This window comes from Grammomys surdaster, unplaced genomic scaffold, assembly GCF_004785775.1.
Source record: "Grammomys surdaster isolate TR1022 unplaced genomic scaffold, NIH_TR_1.0 372, whole genome shotgun sequence".
In the NCBI taxonomy this organism is placed as follows: domain Eukaryota; kingdom Metazoa; phylum Chordata; class Mammalia; order Rodentia; family Muridae; genus Grammomys; species Grammomys surdaster.
In genome coordinates, this window is record NW_021604791.1 from 6745569 (window position 1) to 6763223 (window position 17655).

At 44.2% G+C, this 17655-nt stretch overlaps 1 protein-coding gene across 1 annotated transcript in view; it reads right to left on the bottom strand.

Annotated features, from left to right (window-relative positions):
• Positions 1-13574, bottom strand: part of Cep135 (centrosomal protein 135) — a 62659-nt gene extending 49085 nt beyond the window's left edge. Inside the window, exons 1-7 of the mRNA XM_028780836.1 lie at positions 13492-13574; positions 10816-10972; positions 9103-9293; positions 8301-8468; positions 7196-7337; positions 4605-4689; positions 589-717 (exon numbers count right to left, since the gene is read on the bottom strand). Coding sequence (XP_028636669.1) covers positions 589-717; positions 4605-4689; positions 7196-7337; positions 8301-8468; positions 9103-9293; positions 10816-10928 — 828 coding nt within the window. The 5' untranslated portion in view covers positions 10929-10972; positions 13492-13574. The remainder of the gene's footprint in view (positions 1-588; positions 718-4604; positions 4690-7195; positions 7338-8300; positions 8469-9102; positions 9294-10815; positions 10973-13491) is intronic.
• Positions 13575-17655: the final 4081 nt, after the last annotated feature.

The window sequence follows — 17655 nt, forward strand, 5'->3', positions numbered from 1 at the left end:
TTATATATATTTTGTTGTTGTTCTTTTAAGATAGAGTCTCATGTAACCCAAGGTAGTCTAGACTTTACCACAGGGCTGAGGCAGATCATAAACTGATCTTCCTGCCTCTCTCCCTCCTGAGCGGACAATGACAATTACCACACTTCATTCACGCATAGTTTTGTTTTTTTTTAAGGGCAAACTGAAGGCAATGCCTAGGGCTTACGGTCCTTTAAGTTTGTAACATTAGACCTCTCTTACTTGCTACCTCATTAAGCACTCTGATTTCTCAAAAGCTTCCCCCTATTTCTACATACTCTGGCTCTATCAGAAACCCTCCAGAGCCAGGTATGGTGGCACACACCTTTAATCCTAGCACTGGAGAGGCAGAGGCAGCCAGATCTCTGTGAGTTCAATGCCAGCCTGGTCTCCAGAGAGGGTTTCAGGGCAGCCAAGGTTATATAGTGAGACCTTGTCTCAAAATAAACAAACAAAGATTATCTTATAAATAACACTTCAGTGAACAAATCTGTCACTTTCATACACCCACAGATTTCTATAAACCTCAAGTTGTTATGCACTCCATGAAACAACCCTAAGATCCATTACCTGAACATTTAAGTGAGCAATGAGCTTTTCATTGGTTTTATTTCTAGTCTCCAGAGACAGGACATCCGGGGAACGACCGCCATCCAAAGCAAGCGACAGTCGTTCTATTTCTCGTTCTCTTAGTTCAATCTGAGAACAGAAAGTTACGCTTTCAGTTGATAAAGTCTCATTAGAAAGCGAATCCTTAACTGCACACTCATTCAGACACTCTTTACTAACGTCCCGGCAGTGCACATATCAGCCAGCATTTATACAGGAACCCACACATGTACAAAACACAGGGCAGAGCAATGCAAGAGTTCAACATAGCGCTCAATTATGGAACTGATTCTAATTGAATTTTTAGTTTGTTTCTCTCCTTTAAAATTAGGCAGTTGTTTATATGAAGAGAAATGTCTTGGCAGACTATACACATGTTCGAGTACTGGATACGTCTCGAACTGCAGTGCTTGGCAGAATGAGTGACTATGTGAATGAAGGGGAAAGACCAAAAACGGAGTTGCTATCTAATTCAGTATTAAAAGGGATATGAAAATAGAGTGAATTTAATTATTATTTACGTTTAATCAAAGGACTAGTATCAGCCATATGCTGACACTAATTCACATGCAAGAATTAGAAAAATTGCATGCAGGTACACACACTTTTTTGCTTTCTTTTTCCCCAAAACAGAGGGGGGAACAAACAATTCCTCTCAATAATTACTGGATACACAGTGATCTGTGTAAGGATGAGACAATTGGCTCTGACTTTCAAGAACAGAGAACTTCACAGGGAAAGCTGGCAAGCATCTGAATAGTGACTGGCTCAGGGACATCCAGGGAAGAGTGAAGGAAATACTGTTACAACATCACCAACACTTAAGGGGATACAGCGACCCACTCTGCACCCTGTGCCTATTACATACCGAAGGCCTTGCTAATACAGAATGTCCACACAAGGTCATAGCAATCCTGTACTGAGAAAAGAGTGCCCCCAGGCAGGATGGACCAAAGCACAGAATCATGGGAAACAGCTGAGGCAGCAGAAATGGCTCAGCATGACTGGACCATAACGTGCAAGGAAGCTCACTGCTGGGGAGGAGTGTGAGGAATGGAGCATTGATCCAGAACAGCCTCTGCCCATTAAGTCTCAGGAGCCCCCGAGTACAAATATTACTATTTAACAGCACAAACAGGAAGCTGAAACAAGGAGACAGCCTGAGAAAGTGCTGATGGCATCAGGAGAGGTTGGGGACAGCAGAATACAGGGTGCTGGTGTGTGCTGGTATTGCTTTCTGTCCAGGGCTTTGAGCATGCTCAGTGAGTGCCTACCACTGAGCTCAGCCCCTAGCCCTCACAACCTGGAACACATTCTGAGAAAAACAAACTCAAGCAGAAAGAATCGCTAGCAGAGAGGACTCAACTACGACAGGCAGAGTGTACGGGGTGCTTTAATCAGAATGGCCGAGCAATATCCTCCACAATACTTCAGTCACCTCAGATGCAAGGTCTGGGGAGTTTATGCTCATAAAGGAGTTGGGGGATGTGGTTATAAACTGAAAAATAGTAATGACATTCAGTATGTGCACTTTGTCTTTTTCTGCTATGTTGAGAATTCAGCCCAGCACTTTATGCTAGCCCCTTACCTCTGAGCTCCAACTCAGTGTAAATACCTGACACTTTAGTGCAGTGGTTCTCAGTCTTCCTAATGCTGTGACCCTTTATAATACAGCTCCTCATGCACGGTGACCCCAGCCATAAAATCAGTGCATTGCTACTTCATAACTGTAATTCTGCTGTTATGAATCATAGCACAGGTATCTGATATGCAGGATATCTGATATGTGACCCCAAAGGGTCAAGAATTGCTGCTTTTTAGTGTCTTCGCAAAAGTGTTTTTGGCTGGTTTTTGGTTTTGTTTTTTGGTTTGATGATATTAAAATTTCCTTTAACTCCTTTCTAATCTAAATAATTTTCAAAGTACTTTACAAACTAGGAGTTATACAACATACTAGGTACATATAGAATTATATGTACAGATTATACAGCCACATACATGAAAAACATGTTACCAAGTTTAAACTCCAGTGAGCACAGTAAGTAACAAAGTATGCTGGCCAGCTAAGCCATGAAGTTTGCAGACAAATGGATGGAACTAGAAAATATCATCCTGAGTAAGGTAACCCAGACCCAAAAGGACAAGCGTGCTATGTACTCACTGAAAGTGGGTATTAGCCAAAAAGTTCAGAATACCCATGATACAACTCACAGATGGTAGGAAGCTTAACAAGAAGGAAGGCCCAAGTGAGGATGCTTCAATCCCACTTACAAAGGGGAACAGAGGGACCAGGAGGAAAGGGGAACAAGATCAGGCATGGGAGGAGACAGGAGAGACACCCAGAGTGGTCAGGAGAATGAATGGAAATATGCAGCTGCAGGAGGTTGGGGCCAGGGAGACCTCTAGAAAGTCCCAGAGAACTGGGATGTGAGGGGCTCCCAGGACTCAGTGGGGATGACCTCAGCCAAAATGCCCAACAGTGGAGAGATGGAACCTGAAGAGACCACCTCCAGTAGACAGACAGGTCCCCAGTGGAGGGGTGAGGTCACTATCTACCTTCAACATTTTTGACCCAGAATTGTTCCTGACTAAAAGAAATACAAGGTCAAAAATGGAGCAGAGATTGAAGGAAAGGCCATCCAGGGACCGGCCCAACTTGGGATCCATCCCGTGGGCAGCCACAAAACCTGACACTATTACTGATGCCATGTTGTACTTACAGACAGGAGCCTAGCATGGCTGTCCTCTGAGAAGCTCTACCAGCAGCTGACTGAGACAGATGCAGATACTTACAGCTAACCGTTGGACTGAGGTCAGGGACCCTTATGGAAGAGTTAGGGGAAGGACTAAAGGAGCTGAAGGGGACTGCAATCCCACATGAAGACCAAGAGTGTCAACTAAGATGGATCCCTGGGAACTCCCAGAGACTAAGCCACCAACCAAAGAGCATCCATGGGCTGGTCCCCGGTCCCCGGTACATATGCAGCAGTGGACTGCTTTGTGTGACCTCAGTGGGAGAGGACGTGCTTAACTGTGTAGAGACTTGATTCCTCAAGGGAAGGGAACAGGGGAGTGGGGTGATCTGGGGGTGAGTGGGTGGGTGAGGAGAGTGGGAGGGTGGGGTGTGGAGCACCCTCTCAGAGACAAGGGGAAGGGGGTGAAGAACCCTTGGAGGGGGGATGGGAAGAGGAGCAACATTTGGAATGTAGATGAATGAAATGACAATACAATTAAAGACACCAACAGGAAGGGCAAGAGCAGAGCTCGCTGGAGCTATGATCTAACACTGTATCTGCTGAGCTCAGGCTTCTCAGACAACTACAATGCTGCAGTGATGACCTCTAGAGGAGCCACACTGAAGACGGCAGCCCAGAAGAGGAACTTTCAAAGACTTATATCCAAAGTAAAAAAATAAATAAATAAAATAATAATACAATTATTTTCTTTTATGTTTTTAAAAATGATTTATTGATACATTCTGTGTGTGCATGTCATAAGTGGAGGTCAGAGGATAACTTTAAGAGTCGGCTCTCTCCCTCCACCATGTGGGTCCTGGAGATCGAACTCAGGTCCTCAGGCCTGGTTGCAAGCACCTCTACCGGCTGAGCCATCTTGTTGGCCCTCCTAACAAATATAATTATAAAACAAATAAAATTATAAAAGTATGTTGTTATACTTCAGTAAAATTATTCTTGAAATGAACATAGCACTTACAATTTTTATTTGGGGAAAATTTCTTACTTAGGGAGAGAGATGATTTAAAAAAAGAAAAACTAAAATCACTGCTCACCTCAGTGAATAATAAGGGAATGGACCAGTACTGGAGAGCTACTTCACCTCACTCAACTAACAAGCTTTTGGAAAAGAAAGAGGCTGCACTTCAAACTAGGACTCTGTAACATCAAGCATACGACTACTTTGGCCTCGAGGGATCAGAGCACACGCATCCCCACCCATGCCACAGAGGGAAAGCCCACCTGCCTGCTGTAGTCTTGCACGCCTTTCTCCATCTCTGCCAGCTTCTCTTGCAGCTGGCGGACTTCCTCCTGCAGCTCCTGAATCCTGAAACATGCACACTAATGTCAGCATGTGTGACAGAGACAAGACACCACAAAGGTACATCAAAGAGATGCTGTTGCAGGAGGGCCGCAGGGCTGTGCTCAAGGGTCCCAGTGTCTCAGCACGCACACAGTACATCGTCTTGGAGAGCTAATTTTACATGAGCAGATATCAAAATTGAGAGGCAAGGGATTTGAAACTCACATACATCATGCAATAAAACAGCTTGTTGGTCCACTGGGTCCTTAGAACAACTCTGAGATACAGCTACCAAGTCTTAGGTTCAGGAAACTGAAAATCCAGTTCAAAATTCACAACACCACTAAGTGAAATAGGGTGTTTTCGGACCCTAACCAACCCTGTGTTACCTATAAACTACTTTATACTTCTGGAGAGCAAAGAATTGAGAAAACCACAATGTTCTAAGTGACCTCAGTAAAGCCTACTTTTCCTAGAACCTGTAAGTTCTAATAGAATCAAGACTTTGTCCGAGTCATCTGAACTCTACATGGATCCTATCGGCTTGGTATGGCATAACCCACTTTTGGCTAGAAAAGCCTAAAGCAGGTCTGCTTTGAAGACAAATTGTCTGTGAGCTGCAATAAGTAGGTTGCAGAGAGCTCATCCCAACTCTTACCAAAGCCAAAGGGTCTACTACTCTAAGCTAAGAATAAAAGCAGGCATGCAGGCATGCAACACCAATGCAGAAGAGACGGTGTGCGAATGTGTGTGTGTGTGCACGCACACACCAAAGCATACAGAATAAAACACCCTATTTCACCACTGTTTCATAGACTGATGGCACTTCTATAGTGTAAACGATTCTCTACATAACAACATCAGGCTACGATTGTGTGAGCCCCCCTCAGATGAGCAACACACCAAAGGTCAAGGTAGCCACATAAACACAGGCACGTAATACCATGAGAGACTAATGCACTGTTAGATACTGTGACTGGTTGAACATCTCCTCTCTGTCCTTTACAGGAACCACAAGGTCCTTATGAACTATCTCCCTGTGTGCCCCACACGTTGGATACCTTGTCCAATATCACTTGCCCTCTTCCCTAAATGTCCATAACTCTCTTAGTGACATCTGGACTGCAAGCGTTTCCAATCAGCAGCAGCCTCTTACTCTGATGGTCTCAGGGCACTTGCTCAGGGTCCTGCCTGGAGGCCTGATGAACATTTAATAAAATGGAACCCATAGCTAAGTCTGATTTATATTTAAGGAAATATAAATACAAGGCTAAAGAATTCCTAAGAACTTCAGATCATGTTAGGACGCTATCACGTCCAGCTGGCGTTCTGCTATATCTGAAGCAGGAGAGACTCCAGCAAGATAACCTACTTAGAGATGAAAGTAAATGTCAAAGTGACCCTACTGAAATGGGTTCTTCTTGTTTGTTTACATCCTCCCTCTCTCTCTCTCTCTCTCTCTCTCCATATATACATATACATATACATATACATATACATATACACACACACACACACACTATTTTATTTACATTTCAAATGTTATCTCCTTTCCAGGTTTCCCCCCAGAAACCCCTATCCTATCTCCCTGCTTGCTTCCATGAGGGTGCTCTCCCACCCACCCACCTCCCCACCCTGGCATTCCCCTATACTGGGGCATCGAGCCTTCACAGGACCAAGGGCGCCTGACAAGGCCATCCTCTGTCACATATGTGGCTGGAGCCATGGGTCCCCCGTGTGTACTCTTTGGTTGATGCTTTAGTCCTTGGGAGCTCTGGGGAGTCTGGTTGGTTGATATTATTGTTCTTCCTATGGGGTTGCAAACCCCTTCAGCTCCTTCAGTCCTTTCTCTAACTCCTCCATAGGGAACCCCATGTTCAGTCCAATAGTTAGCTGTGAGCATCCACCTCTGTATTTGTCAGGCTCTGGCAGAGCCTCTCAGGAGACAGCTATATCTTCTTAACAGCAGTAAGTTATTTTAGAGCAAATATGGGCAGAAACCTCAGATACATGACTTATTTGAAATCACAGTTTTTAAACAAGTTAAAAAAAAAAAATTCCAGGGCTGGAGAGATGGCTCAGTGGTTAAGAGCACTGACTGCGCTTTCAGAGGTCCTGAGTTCAATTCTCAGCAACTACATGGTGGCTCACAACCATCTGCAATGAGGTCTGATGCCCTCTTCTGATATATCTGAAGAGAGCAATGATGTACTCATATACATAAAATAAATAAATACATCTTTTAAAAAACAATTCCAAATCATTCTCAAAATACCTATTGAGTATCGATGCAAAGTTCTGTGCTAGGCACGGGGACACAACAATCGACAAACTCGAACCTTCCCACCATACACCTTATAATACAACAGTGATCACGTGATCAATCAAGCCAACAAAGATGAAGATGGTGATGAGATGATGATGAAGATGATCCCGCCACTCTTGGTGTTAGGGATTGAGCTCAGGTCCTCAGGCATGCTAAGCATACCTCTCCCACTCCCAGCCTCAGCAGAGGAAGTAGCTCACACACCTGTTGTCAGCCACCTGCAGGAGGTCTGCAATGTACGGGTCTTCTGGTTGAGGAACTGGGTATGAGCTGACTTCCGACGGTGGGGCTGGTTCATCGATTTGCATCCGCTGGCGCCTAAATGCAATGTTTCTTTTTTTGCCACCTAAGAAAGCAGAAACAGATGCATGGCATAAGGACAAAGGACAAGCAGAACACCTTTCTAGGTGCTAAGCAGCACAAGCTAAGCTTTTAGAAAGTGGGCTCATCTGTGACTGAAAAATGTATTTCTGAAACATCTAATAAGTCAAGGTTATAAAATAAGCTTTCTGTACCTGCAGACTAGCCATATGCATAGTTTAAACTGTCCCTCGGCTAGATTAGATTCTGGCAGGACTAAAAGCTGAGTGTGCCCTGCAGTGGTCAGGGTTGTGTGCTAATGTACCACTGTCAGCCAAGGAGCGCTGACAGCAAGACTATAAGACACACACACTTAGGAAGCACTGTCAAAAGAACAGAGAACTGGGGGCTGGGAGACTGCTCAAATGGTAGAGTGCTTGCTGCTCAAGCAGGAGGACCTGTGCTCAGGCCCCGGCAACCACGTGTTGGTACCATGCCTATAATCCCAGCACCAGAGAGGAGGGGACAAGATTCCTGAACCTGCTGGACAGCACGTCTACCTTACTAGGCAAGCTCAAGACTCAGTGAGAAACCTTGTATCAAAAAAATCCAGTGAAAGCGATAGAAGAAGAAATTGGGAGTTGACTTCTGGCTTACATGTGCACATACACACACGGGGGACGGGGGGAAGACAGGGAATAGGGAGGGAGGGAGAGAGAGTGGATAACTTAAACTCTAAAGAGCAAAACTAAATTTAAGAGGATGTCACCTATAATGCTATAATCTGAATTAGTAGTGAACATCTTTGTAGGTAGCAGGAACGCTTTAAATGGGTAGATAGTCTTGGAGTGGTATAAAACTCCTGGCCCGTTTACTTTCTCAGCAGCTGGTAAGACTAGAGGTATACTTTCTAAATTAATAGATTCTCACGAAAAATAGGTATAGCTCACAGTTCTGTATCCACGACCACTTTAACCAACTTGGTTTAAGAAGGAAACCGAAGAGTTACCAGGAGTCTGTACTACAGCACGCAGATTCTTCTCTTGAAGCTGTTGGATTTTCTCATCCTTAGCCTTGCTGTCTTTCTCCAGGAGTCGGACCTTGTGAACATACTGGTTATTCAGAAACTTCAGATCAGCCGTCTCACGCGCACACTTCTTCAATGTGATTTTCAAGTCTTAAAGTGAGGAAGATGAAAACAGCTCTAAGGCTCAGGCCATCCACAGGGACTTGACAGACACCACCGAGCCTTACACACACTCTGTGTGAAGCCAAAGTCACTGCCCGACACTAACAAATCTGCACATAACCCACTAAGCACAGAAAGAGACTTTGGGTTTTTTTTTTTTTTCATTATTACTGTATACACCCAATGTGTACCATGGCTTTGATCTAGTAAGTTAGATTTAAGCTAAAGAATTTTGAAAATAAAATTTATAGTAAGATAACCAAATAATTCCCCGTTACCTTTGGAATCTACTGCCTGGCCCTAACACTGCTCAGTAACTGACACATGGCCCTCACTTCTTTACTTTATATTTGAGAAAACATCTTCTGTTCTGCCGTCTAATATTCTCTAGAATTACTAACTAAAAAGCATAATCCACATATACTGCACATTATCGTAGCTATGGAATGGTCATTTATTTTCACTCTCTAGCTACAGTTCAATGCACTGTATTTAGGAAGCTGTGAGCAGGACAGTCATTTTTCATATCAAGTATCTTAAAGGGATGTTAGCCTTTTCCACTTACAAAACAAAGAGGGCAAGGACCCTTCACTGAGAAGCATCATCATCACGTCCCACGTACCTTTAATGTGCTTGTCTGAGTGTTCTCTGAGCTTCATTAACTCCAGATACAATTCATTATTCTCCTTATTCAGCCTTGTATTTTCAAGTTTGTAAGGTTCCAAAACAAAGTCGAAATTGGCACTTTCCTTTTCTGCCTTTACCGAGGATAGCCTGCACTGCCGCAGGCTTTCGGTCGTATGAACTAAATCACTAAAGGTGAGAGAGGAAACACAACCGCAAGCACATGTTCCATGAGTCTTTTAGTAACTTAAAATACATTTCTAAAAAGGGTTAAATATGATGTTAGTGTTAAATAGTATAAAACTTAGCAGAAGAATGAACAGTAGGGTTCTGTCAAGGTATCAAAGGGTCTTCAAGTTTCTCAAAACAGGCCTAACTATAAGTTATAAAATACAAACACATCAAACTGTTGTTTAGTTGATTGGTCCTTCAGTTCTGAAGGTAATTTCATCGATAATTTTACCTTCGATTTAAAAATCCCTCAACAAAATGAGTTACCATGCCCAAGCGCTGTTCACTCTCCCCTCTTGCTCTGTCTCCAGACTGGTGGAGTCTGTGAAACTAGCTTTTCATTGAGTAAATATGGACTGACTGTGTGCTATATGCTACCTCCAGGAAGGCACAAACCAGAAACACTCTCTTACCTCTCAGAAAAATAGTTCAATAAAATGCAACACCCACTAAATGTTTCATGAGAAGAAAACACACACACAAATGCACTTACTAACGAAGAACTTACAATCTACAGACAGTTGTCAGAGACATCATGGAACATGATAAAGCAAACATTTCTGTGCTCATCAGATGAGCAATCTATAGCAGCTGTAGGTGAACATGGCAGTCCTAGGCCGTTTGCAATGCAAGGACGACACCAAGACGTCAAGGATGATGCGCGGTGACTGTAAAATGCTGTGCCTGTCCTACACAGCGCAGAGAGTGAGAAGGTGCCTACAGGCAGGACAGAAAGGGAGAGGGAGCTACAAGCAGAGGGAGCAGTGCACAGACAGCAAGGCTGAGTACACGGAACATTGCAGAGTGTCACGTGACTCAGCACGCAGGAGCTGAAGCTTCAGGATCCAAAGGGATCGGGTCATGAGAGGTCTGGGGGCTCAAATCAAAGACCACACGTTATCTTTATCCATCCTCTGCTTTCTATCAGCATCTCTTGTAGTCCTACTAACCAGCCTTCTTAAACACCCGCTCCAATCTCAAAGAGCCTTTCCGTTAAGGGGAGATGTGACAGTATTAACACCAAGTTAGAGCGCAGTTCTAGACTAGCAGAAATTAAAGACCAGCTCGGCAGACAGACTGTAAGGGGAAAGCTGCGTGGGAAAGCTCAATGATAGAGCGCCTGCCAAGCACACTCAAGGCTGTGTAGTCCTCACCACTGTAAAAGGATGACAGCACATGACAGGCCAGAGATGGCAGGGAGCACCTCTGACCTCTACCAGAAACCTCAGAGTGTGATTCCCTTCAGGAAAACTCTCAGAAATGGTGGCTCGGAAAGGCACAATGGGTACCGTGATTCCTAGCACCCTGCACCACACAGGCCCTCTTTTGAGGGCCAGGCTTAGGACTGAAGAGAGAACAGACAGACCTCAGATGACTTCTGCAAAATCCACTAGCTGCTAACCATGAAAAGAAGGTCAGCCATGAACTCGGTAAGTGAATTAAGGATTACATACATTTATAACTATATTTTCATCTTTACCTGAAAAGCTTTTCTACCAAGGGCAGGCTGTCCACTGACAGGGTCTGGCGGTAGCCCAGCTGGTCTAACCTCTTCCTAATGTTAATATACTTTCTCTCTGCAGCTGTAGTCATCTTGCTTTCAAAACCAGTTTTAGTCACACTCCAAATTTAAAGCCCTGAAAGAGAGGATTAACACAAGCCGTGAAACATAACTTTAATACCCAACAATCATTTGGTTTCTTTTCAGGTAGTCAGTGTTCTATAATTCTAACACTGATTTAAATCCAACACATATGATCTCCATATTGCTTCATTACAACATGTGTTTCCTCATAAACCTGAATGTAAAAGTTAAAACAACAAAAATTCTGGAAGGAAACAAAGATTTTTCCGGAGGCAGGCAAGGGATCCTTGAAATTCCACTTTCTTACAGAACTGTGGATGGCAGCCAAGCATCCGTCCATGCTGGGCACGTGCCCTACAGTGGGCTATGCCCACAGCCCATAGGGAATCCCCTAGTGACAGTAAACATAAAAGAAAAATATGCTAAGCAGGACTTCATAAAAGTGGAAAACATCAACTCATCAAAAAAACTCTAAGGAAAATATAAAGGCATGGCTGTCAGGTGGCTTAATGGTAGTTCTGTCTTAGTATTGTGAAGCTCTGGATTTGATCTCTGGTAACATTAAGAATGAGGAATTGGGGGTGAGGGGGATAAAAATCAGAGTAGCGGAAAATATTCACAAGATCTAAGAAAATATTTACATACTGAATAGAAAATAAACACAACAATCCAATAAGAAAATCGGAGCTAGATCTGGCAGGGAGGCACATGACTCGAATCTCTGCATTTAGGAGGCAGACGCAGGGAATCTGCCCTCAATTTGAAAACAGCCTGTAACTCCTAGGCCCAGGGATACATAGTGAGACCCAGTTTCAAACTACACCTTTAAATTGTATTAAAACTAAATTTTAGTTCTACAAAAATTTGAATAGACACCTTGGAAAAGATCTCTCGAGAGAAATATATGAAAAGATGCTTAACATTATTTTCCTTAACGTGCATTTTCCTGGTGTTAAGCACCAGGAATATAAAAAAAAAAAAAAGGACTGACAATGCCCAAGGGCAGCAAAGGCTCCTGGGCAAATGAAATTCACACATCACTCAGAGAGTAGAAAACCACTGTGAAATGGGCAGTTTCTCCGAGTGAAATACACTCCTAGCCGATAACACCATAATTCTATTCCTACATTTTTACAAAAGAAAATGGACACAAATATCTACAAGGAGACAACAGCAGTTGTACTCATAAATGTATAGACCTGGAAAGGGCATGAACAAGCTATCATAGCCTATACCTCGTAGCATGACTCAGATAAGAGGCAAGAAGCTGCCAATATCTTCTGACATCATGGAGGATTCCCAAAGGACTATGCAGGCAAAAGAAGCCAGACACACATTCTATGTGACTGCATTCATGAGAAGCTCGGAAATAGGTAAAAACAGACACTTATGCAAAGTGTTTAAATGCACACTCAAGGTCTGTGTATCTCACTATGTCAATTTCACTCCCATACTGGTCCTTTTAATTGTTTTGAGACAAAGTCCTTATAATGTCCTGACTGGTCCAGAACCCCCTCTGTAGACTAAGTGGCCTCAAACTTTTCTTCGGCCTGTACCTTTGAGTGCTATGAGTACAGTGTGTACCACCATGCCTAACTTTACTTCCTTTTGCACATATAAGTGTCTCAGTATATATTTTTACGCTTGTCTATTTTGTTTGTTTACAGTGTTCGGGATTAAATGCTGAGCCTATGACATGCTAAGCAAGCACTCTGTTACTGGGCTATACCTCCAGCTACTAAACTTGTCTTCTTAAACACCTAAGACTATTATTATCTCTAGCAATCTGCCCTAAAGCTGAGCTATGCAAAGATCATTTCTAACCTCTGCCAAGTAATTGTAGCCATAGAACTCATATTTCTAAGTCAAATAAAATTATGTTCTTTAAATAAATAAATAAATAATACATTCTTCATCACTAGTAAAAGTTGTAAGCGCACATAAATGAATACATGGAAAATCTGATGCGTCGAATGTCCAGTTTGGGATAAAGTACCAATGGCACCGTTCCTACTAAAGCATAAAGCAAAGATGGCTGTCCCAAGAAAATAACTTCCCCAACCACAGGACTACTTCTAAATTAGTGCCTCTTCTTGATTATTCCCGTTAACAAATCTAGGATCTTCATTGAAAAGCTTCCCCCGGGCCTTTCTAGGTCCTTTCACAAAAGGGGCTTGACTGATGCCGGGTGTTTTAGAAAAACTCCTGTGGTCACAAGAAAAACACCTGACAAAGATAGATTAGCAGGGCAAACTCCAAGAAACATGTCCCCTCTTTGACAGCTGCCACCTCCGGGTACCAGGGAACCATCTCTCTCCATCCTTCATGAAGACAGAATGAGAATACGAATCAAAATACCATAGGCCATAATAAGCAAAGTCCTCGTGGGGTGGGGTGTGGGGTCAGGGGGAGGATATGTACATATTAGGGTTTCCCTATATTCCGGACGACAACCTTTAAATCAAAACAACCGAGAAGGGTAGGGTCCGCACTTACAACTAGCTGTCTACTAAACCTCGGCGCGTTGTCGTCTCAAAGCGGGCACCTTTTACTTTTACAGAAATATCTAACCTGAGGATGCAGAAGCGTTTAAAAAACAAACACCAGAGTGCGGGCACCGCAAAGCGCACGGCCCGGGGCGGCCAAGCAGTCCTTCCCCGGCTCAGCCTGGAAGGTGGAACCGCAGTTCTCCCCGGGTCGGCCCCGGCAGCACGGACGGACGGACAGACGGACGGTGGGACGGTCCCCGCGCCGCCCTCCCCCACTTCCTCCCAGCAGCGCCCGGGCCTCCCTCCCTCGGGGCTGGGGGTGGGGACCGTCCCGGAGGCCCCGCGACCCCGCCCGACCCTGCGGCCTCCCCGGGCGCGCCTCACCGCCACTCCCGTCGCCGCTCCGTCGCAGCGCACATCGCCCTCAGGACCCGCCGTCCTCGCTGGTTCGTCCCGCTGCGGCCAATGGCTCCGGCACGAGCGCAGTTTGAAAATGGCGCGGAGAGACGGTCGCGGCCCACAAGGAAGGAGCGCCGCGGTTGCCCCGGTAACAGACCGGAGCGGCCCACAGTGGCGGCGCGCGCGCCGGGCGGAGATGGCGGCTTTCGGCCTCGGTGCCCGGAAACGTAACGGCCGGCCGATGCGAGGCCACGGCGCCCCCTGGCGGGCAGCCCGAACCTCTGCGGTGCCCGAGGACCTTGTCAACTGGCCGCTGGCGGTAACCATCGCTGCGCTCCAGTCTCCGGCCCTCCAGAGAAATGACCTTTCACTGGTGAATTCCTACTGATCGCCCAGTCTTCCCCCGGACACCACTGTCCTGCAGCTTCTCCTACCTATTAACAGTTTTTGCCCGTACCCTTGTAAACCCCCAGAATAGAATACAACCACCAAAAGGCAGTTGTTTATGTATCTCGCTGCTGCATCCAGTTGTGGGCTCCTTGAATCAAATATTATTTTATTCAATTGTAATTCTCTACCATCTATCACAATATTTGTGTTAAGTCGAAATACATTGCTTACCATAGCCTTCTCATGGATAGAAAGACCATGGTCAAATCGCCAGAGTTCACCACTCCCCTAAAAACTTTCTAGATGGTTAAGAGCTGAGTTTTTTTTTTTTTTTTTTTTTTTTGTTATTTGTGTCTCTTATATTCCTTACCAAGCTGGCTTTTCCTCTGAAAAGGTACGTTGTCGTTGCATAGCATGGAAATGTATGCTGGGATGTGAATCGCCTTGTGCCAGTTCATTCTTTGCTCTCACTTCTCCATTTTGTGTGCATTGTCTGTTTTTAAATGAAATTTTAAAGAAGCTAATGAATTGAATTCTGTAGAGATTTTTTTATACCATCTTGCACATATACAAGTAGCATACTTTTAAAATTTTTTGTAAAGACAAATATCTTTTTTTAAAAAAAGAAGCCATAAGTATCAGAAATTGGTTGTACAGTAACCATCTAGTGAAGATAAGTTGTTGGCCTCCCTTACCCCAAACACACACCAATTAAATGTTAGAACAAAACTCAATGAAGAAATGCAAAGGGGTAAGTGGATTGAAAGCCACAGTTAACCTTTGTTCCGAGTGGCATTGATAACCCAGAGTCAGGTTCACTGCTGACCTCCGAGGCCTAAGGTCAGGGGTCCCAACACACAAAACTTGAAAGATGAGAATGCAGAATGCTGCTGCTTACCACCCAAGTCCTAGAGCTTTAAGCGAACTGCATGGCTGTGGAGGCAGGAAGGAAAAGAAAGAAATGCCCTCACAACAGAAAGTGAGCCCGATGCCTGGGCTTTGTAGACTTACTATCAGCACAAACAGGAGTCCCTGAAACGCTCTAATGAAGTTTACCTAGGGGCTGGCGGGAATCCTAACTGTAGGAAGAAAGTCAGGTGTATAGGTAAAAGAGTTACTGTCACTGAAAACCGATGCTGTGGTTTAGATCTGGTCTGGAATGCAGTGGTCTGAATGAGAATGCCATAGGTTCATATACTTGAATAGCATGATCCCCAGTTGGTGGAACTGTCTGGGAAGGATTAGGAGGTGTGGCCCTGCTGGACAAAGTGTGTCACTGAGGATATGATGGCTAACGTTATATTGATGGCTAACCTTTAAAGTTTAAAACTGTGCTTGAGAGAACTAGAAAGCAAAAATGAACTTCCAAAGGTTAAGACCTGTTAAGGGTTAGATTTTAAAATTACCTGGTTTTGCACTTTAACAAAACTACTGTTTCTGCTTTGTAAACAAAAGCTTGCTTTACATGAGATGGCCTTCTGCTGGCACACAGACGAAGCATAACCTGTGCTCTTTGCCTTTATAAGTCCCCAACTGAGGTGGCTGGAGGCTGTGCTGCATTCCAGAGTTCCCAGTTAGCTCTATCTTTTTGGAGCCTGTGGATCTAGATGTGGGCTCTCAGCTACTGATCTAGCACCATGCCTGCCTGCCTGCTCGCCTGCTGAGATGCTCCCTGTCATGATGGTCATGGAGGACTGTAACTCTCTCAAGTTGTCTTGATCATGGTGTCTTAGTACTGTGATAGAAAGGTAACTGAGCCAAATATCTTCCAAAGGCCTGTGTGCCATGACTTGGTCTTCAGCATGGGACTATTGAGAGGCAGCAGATACTTTAAGAAATAGTTTAGTGGAAGGAAGCTAGGTCACCTAGGGTCTGCCATTGCAGGGAGAGGGAGGAGGAGAGGATATTGTAATCTCTGCCTCTTTCAGTCTCTTTTCTTCTTGGCTATCATGAGGCAAACCGTTGTATTGTACCATGTGCTACAGCCATGACTGTTCCGCTTGGTCACAGGTCCAAAAGCAACAGAGCCAACCAACCACAGATGGAAGCCAGAAGCCCCAAAGAGGTGTTTGTGGCATTTTAATATAAAGTATTTTGTCATAGCGATGGAAAGTCAACACGATGAGCTTGCAAATCAGGATGTTGTGCAGGTAAAAAGAATGTAGTGGATACATTTTAAATGCTCTAGATCCAGGTTCCTCGGGCTCACCACTTTAACACTTAGATGACGATCCTTTTTGAGAGGCGTCTGACCCGAGTATTGTGGGATGTCTAGTCAGCTTCCTGGCTTCTCCACATTGGATGCTTACCGCAGCTTCCACTTCAGACATTGCTATAGTCACAGTGCCTTTAGGACTCCCAAATGTCCTCTGAGGGAAAACCTGAAACTGCTGGCTTTCCTACCCATGCTCAAGTTCCTGAAATTATGACTCTGAGACTTAATTATATATGAAAAATGCCTAGGACCAAAGCTTTGGCTCCCCACACTGTCCCTCAGCTCGTAACTCAGTTACCTCGTTTGTTCTAAGTTCTGTCACATGGTTATTACATTTCTTCAGGTTCATGTGGCCATATTCCTCAGAGTTCAGGGTGAATCTCACCCCCAACTGACTCTATCCCAGAATTCCAATCTCTACCTGATATCCTACCTTCTACTCACGCTTCAGCTCGTTGGCCAATCAGCTTTTTATTGACTGGTGGTGATGCGTCTACACAGAGCACAAGAGATTATCCCTGCATCTCCCCCTTTTAGTACAATAAAAGGCTCTTTCTCTTTCAATAATCAACTATAAACAATAATAGCAATTATAAAAACTATCAGGTAAGATTACATTGGCAATGTTTAGTCCATTTGTATTTGGCAACCCTGAAGAAAGTATTCTATTTAGTTCTATACCTAAATCGATTTCTATCATAACTCATTGTGAGACTGTGACCATCTAGTCTTCTACACCATCAGAGACCTGAGAAGAAATAAATATTACCTAGGTATACAGGAAGTTCAGGCAAGCAGCTTCCAAAACTATAGAAATAACAGAGATACTTGGCTGCCTGGACAGTCCCCCAAAATTTGTCTGAGTTGTTGGAGCATCATCTTCAGCCATCTGGCCAAGACTTTTCTGTGAAGCAGGAATTATGAAGGACTGCTTTGTCTTGGTAATGCTTGGCAGTGTACTTCCCTGTGTCTCATTTATCTAGTTTGGACAGCATATGGTCAGCAGTTTCTTGCCTAGTGGCTTAGCTTGCAAACTCCATATGGAGGTTCTTCAGTACTCATCATCTTCTTTGAAGTAGAATGGGGGTGCTGCCATGCCTTGTCAAAAATCCCTTTTGTTAATAAAATATCCTTAAATGCAATTTCTGTGGATCTCTGGTGTTTTTGAAGACCATCTATCTATAGTATATCTGGTTTGTTTCTAGCTATTTACTATCTGTTCAACTTTGAAAACATCTTACT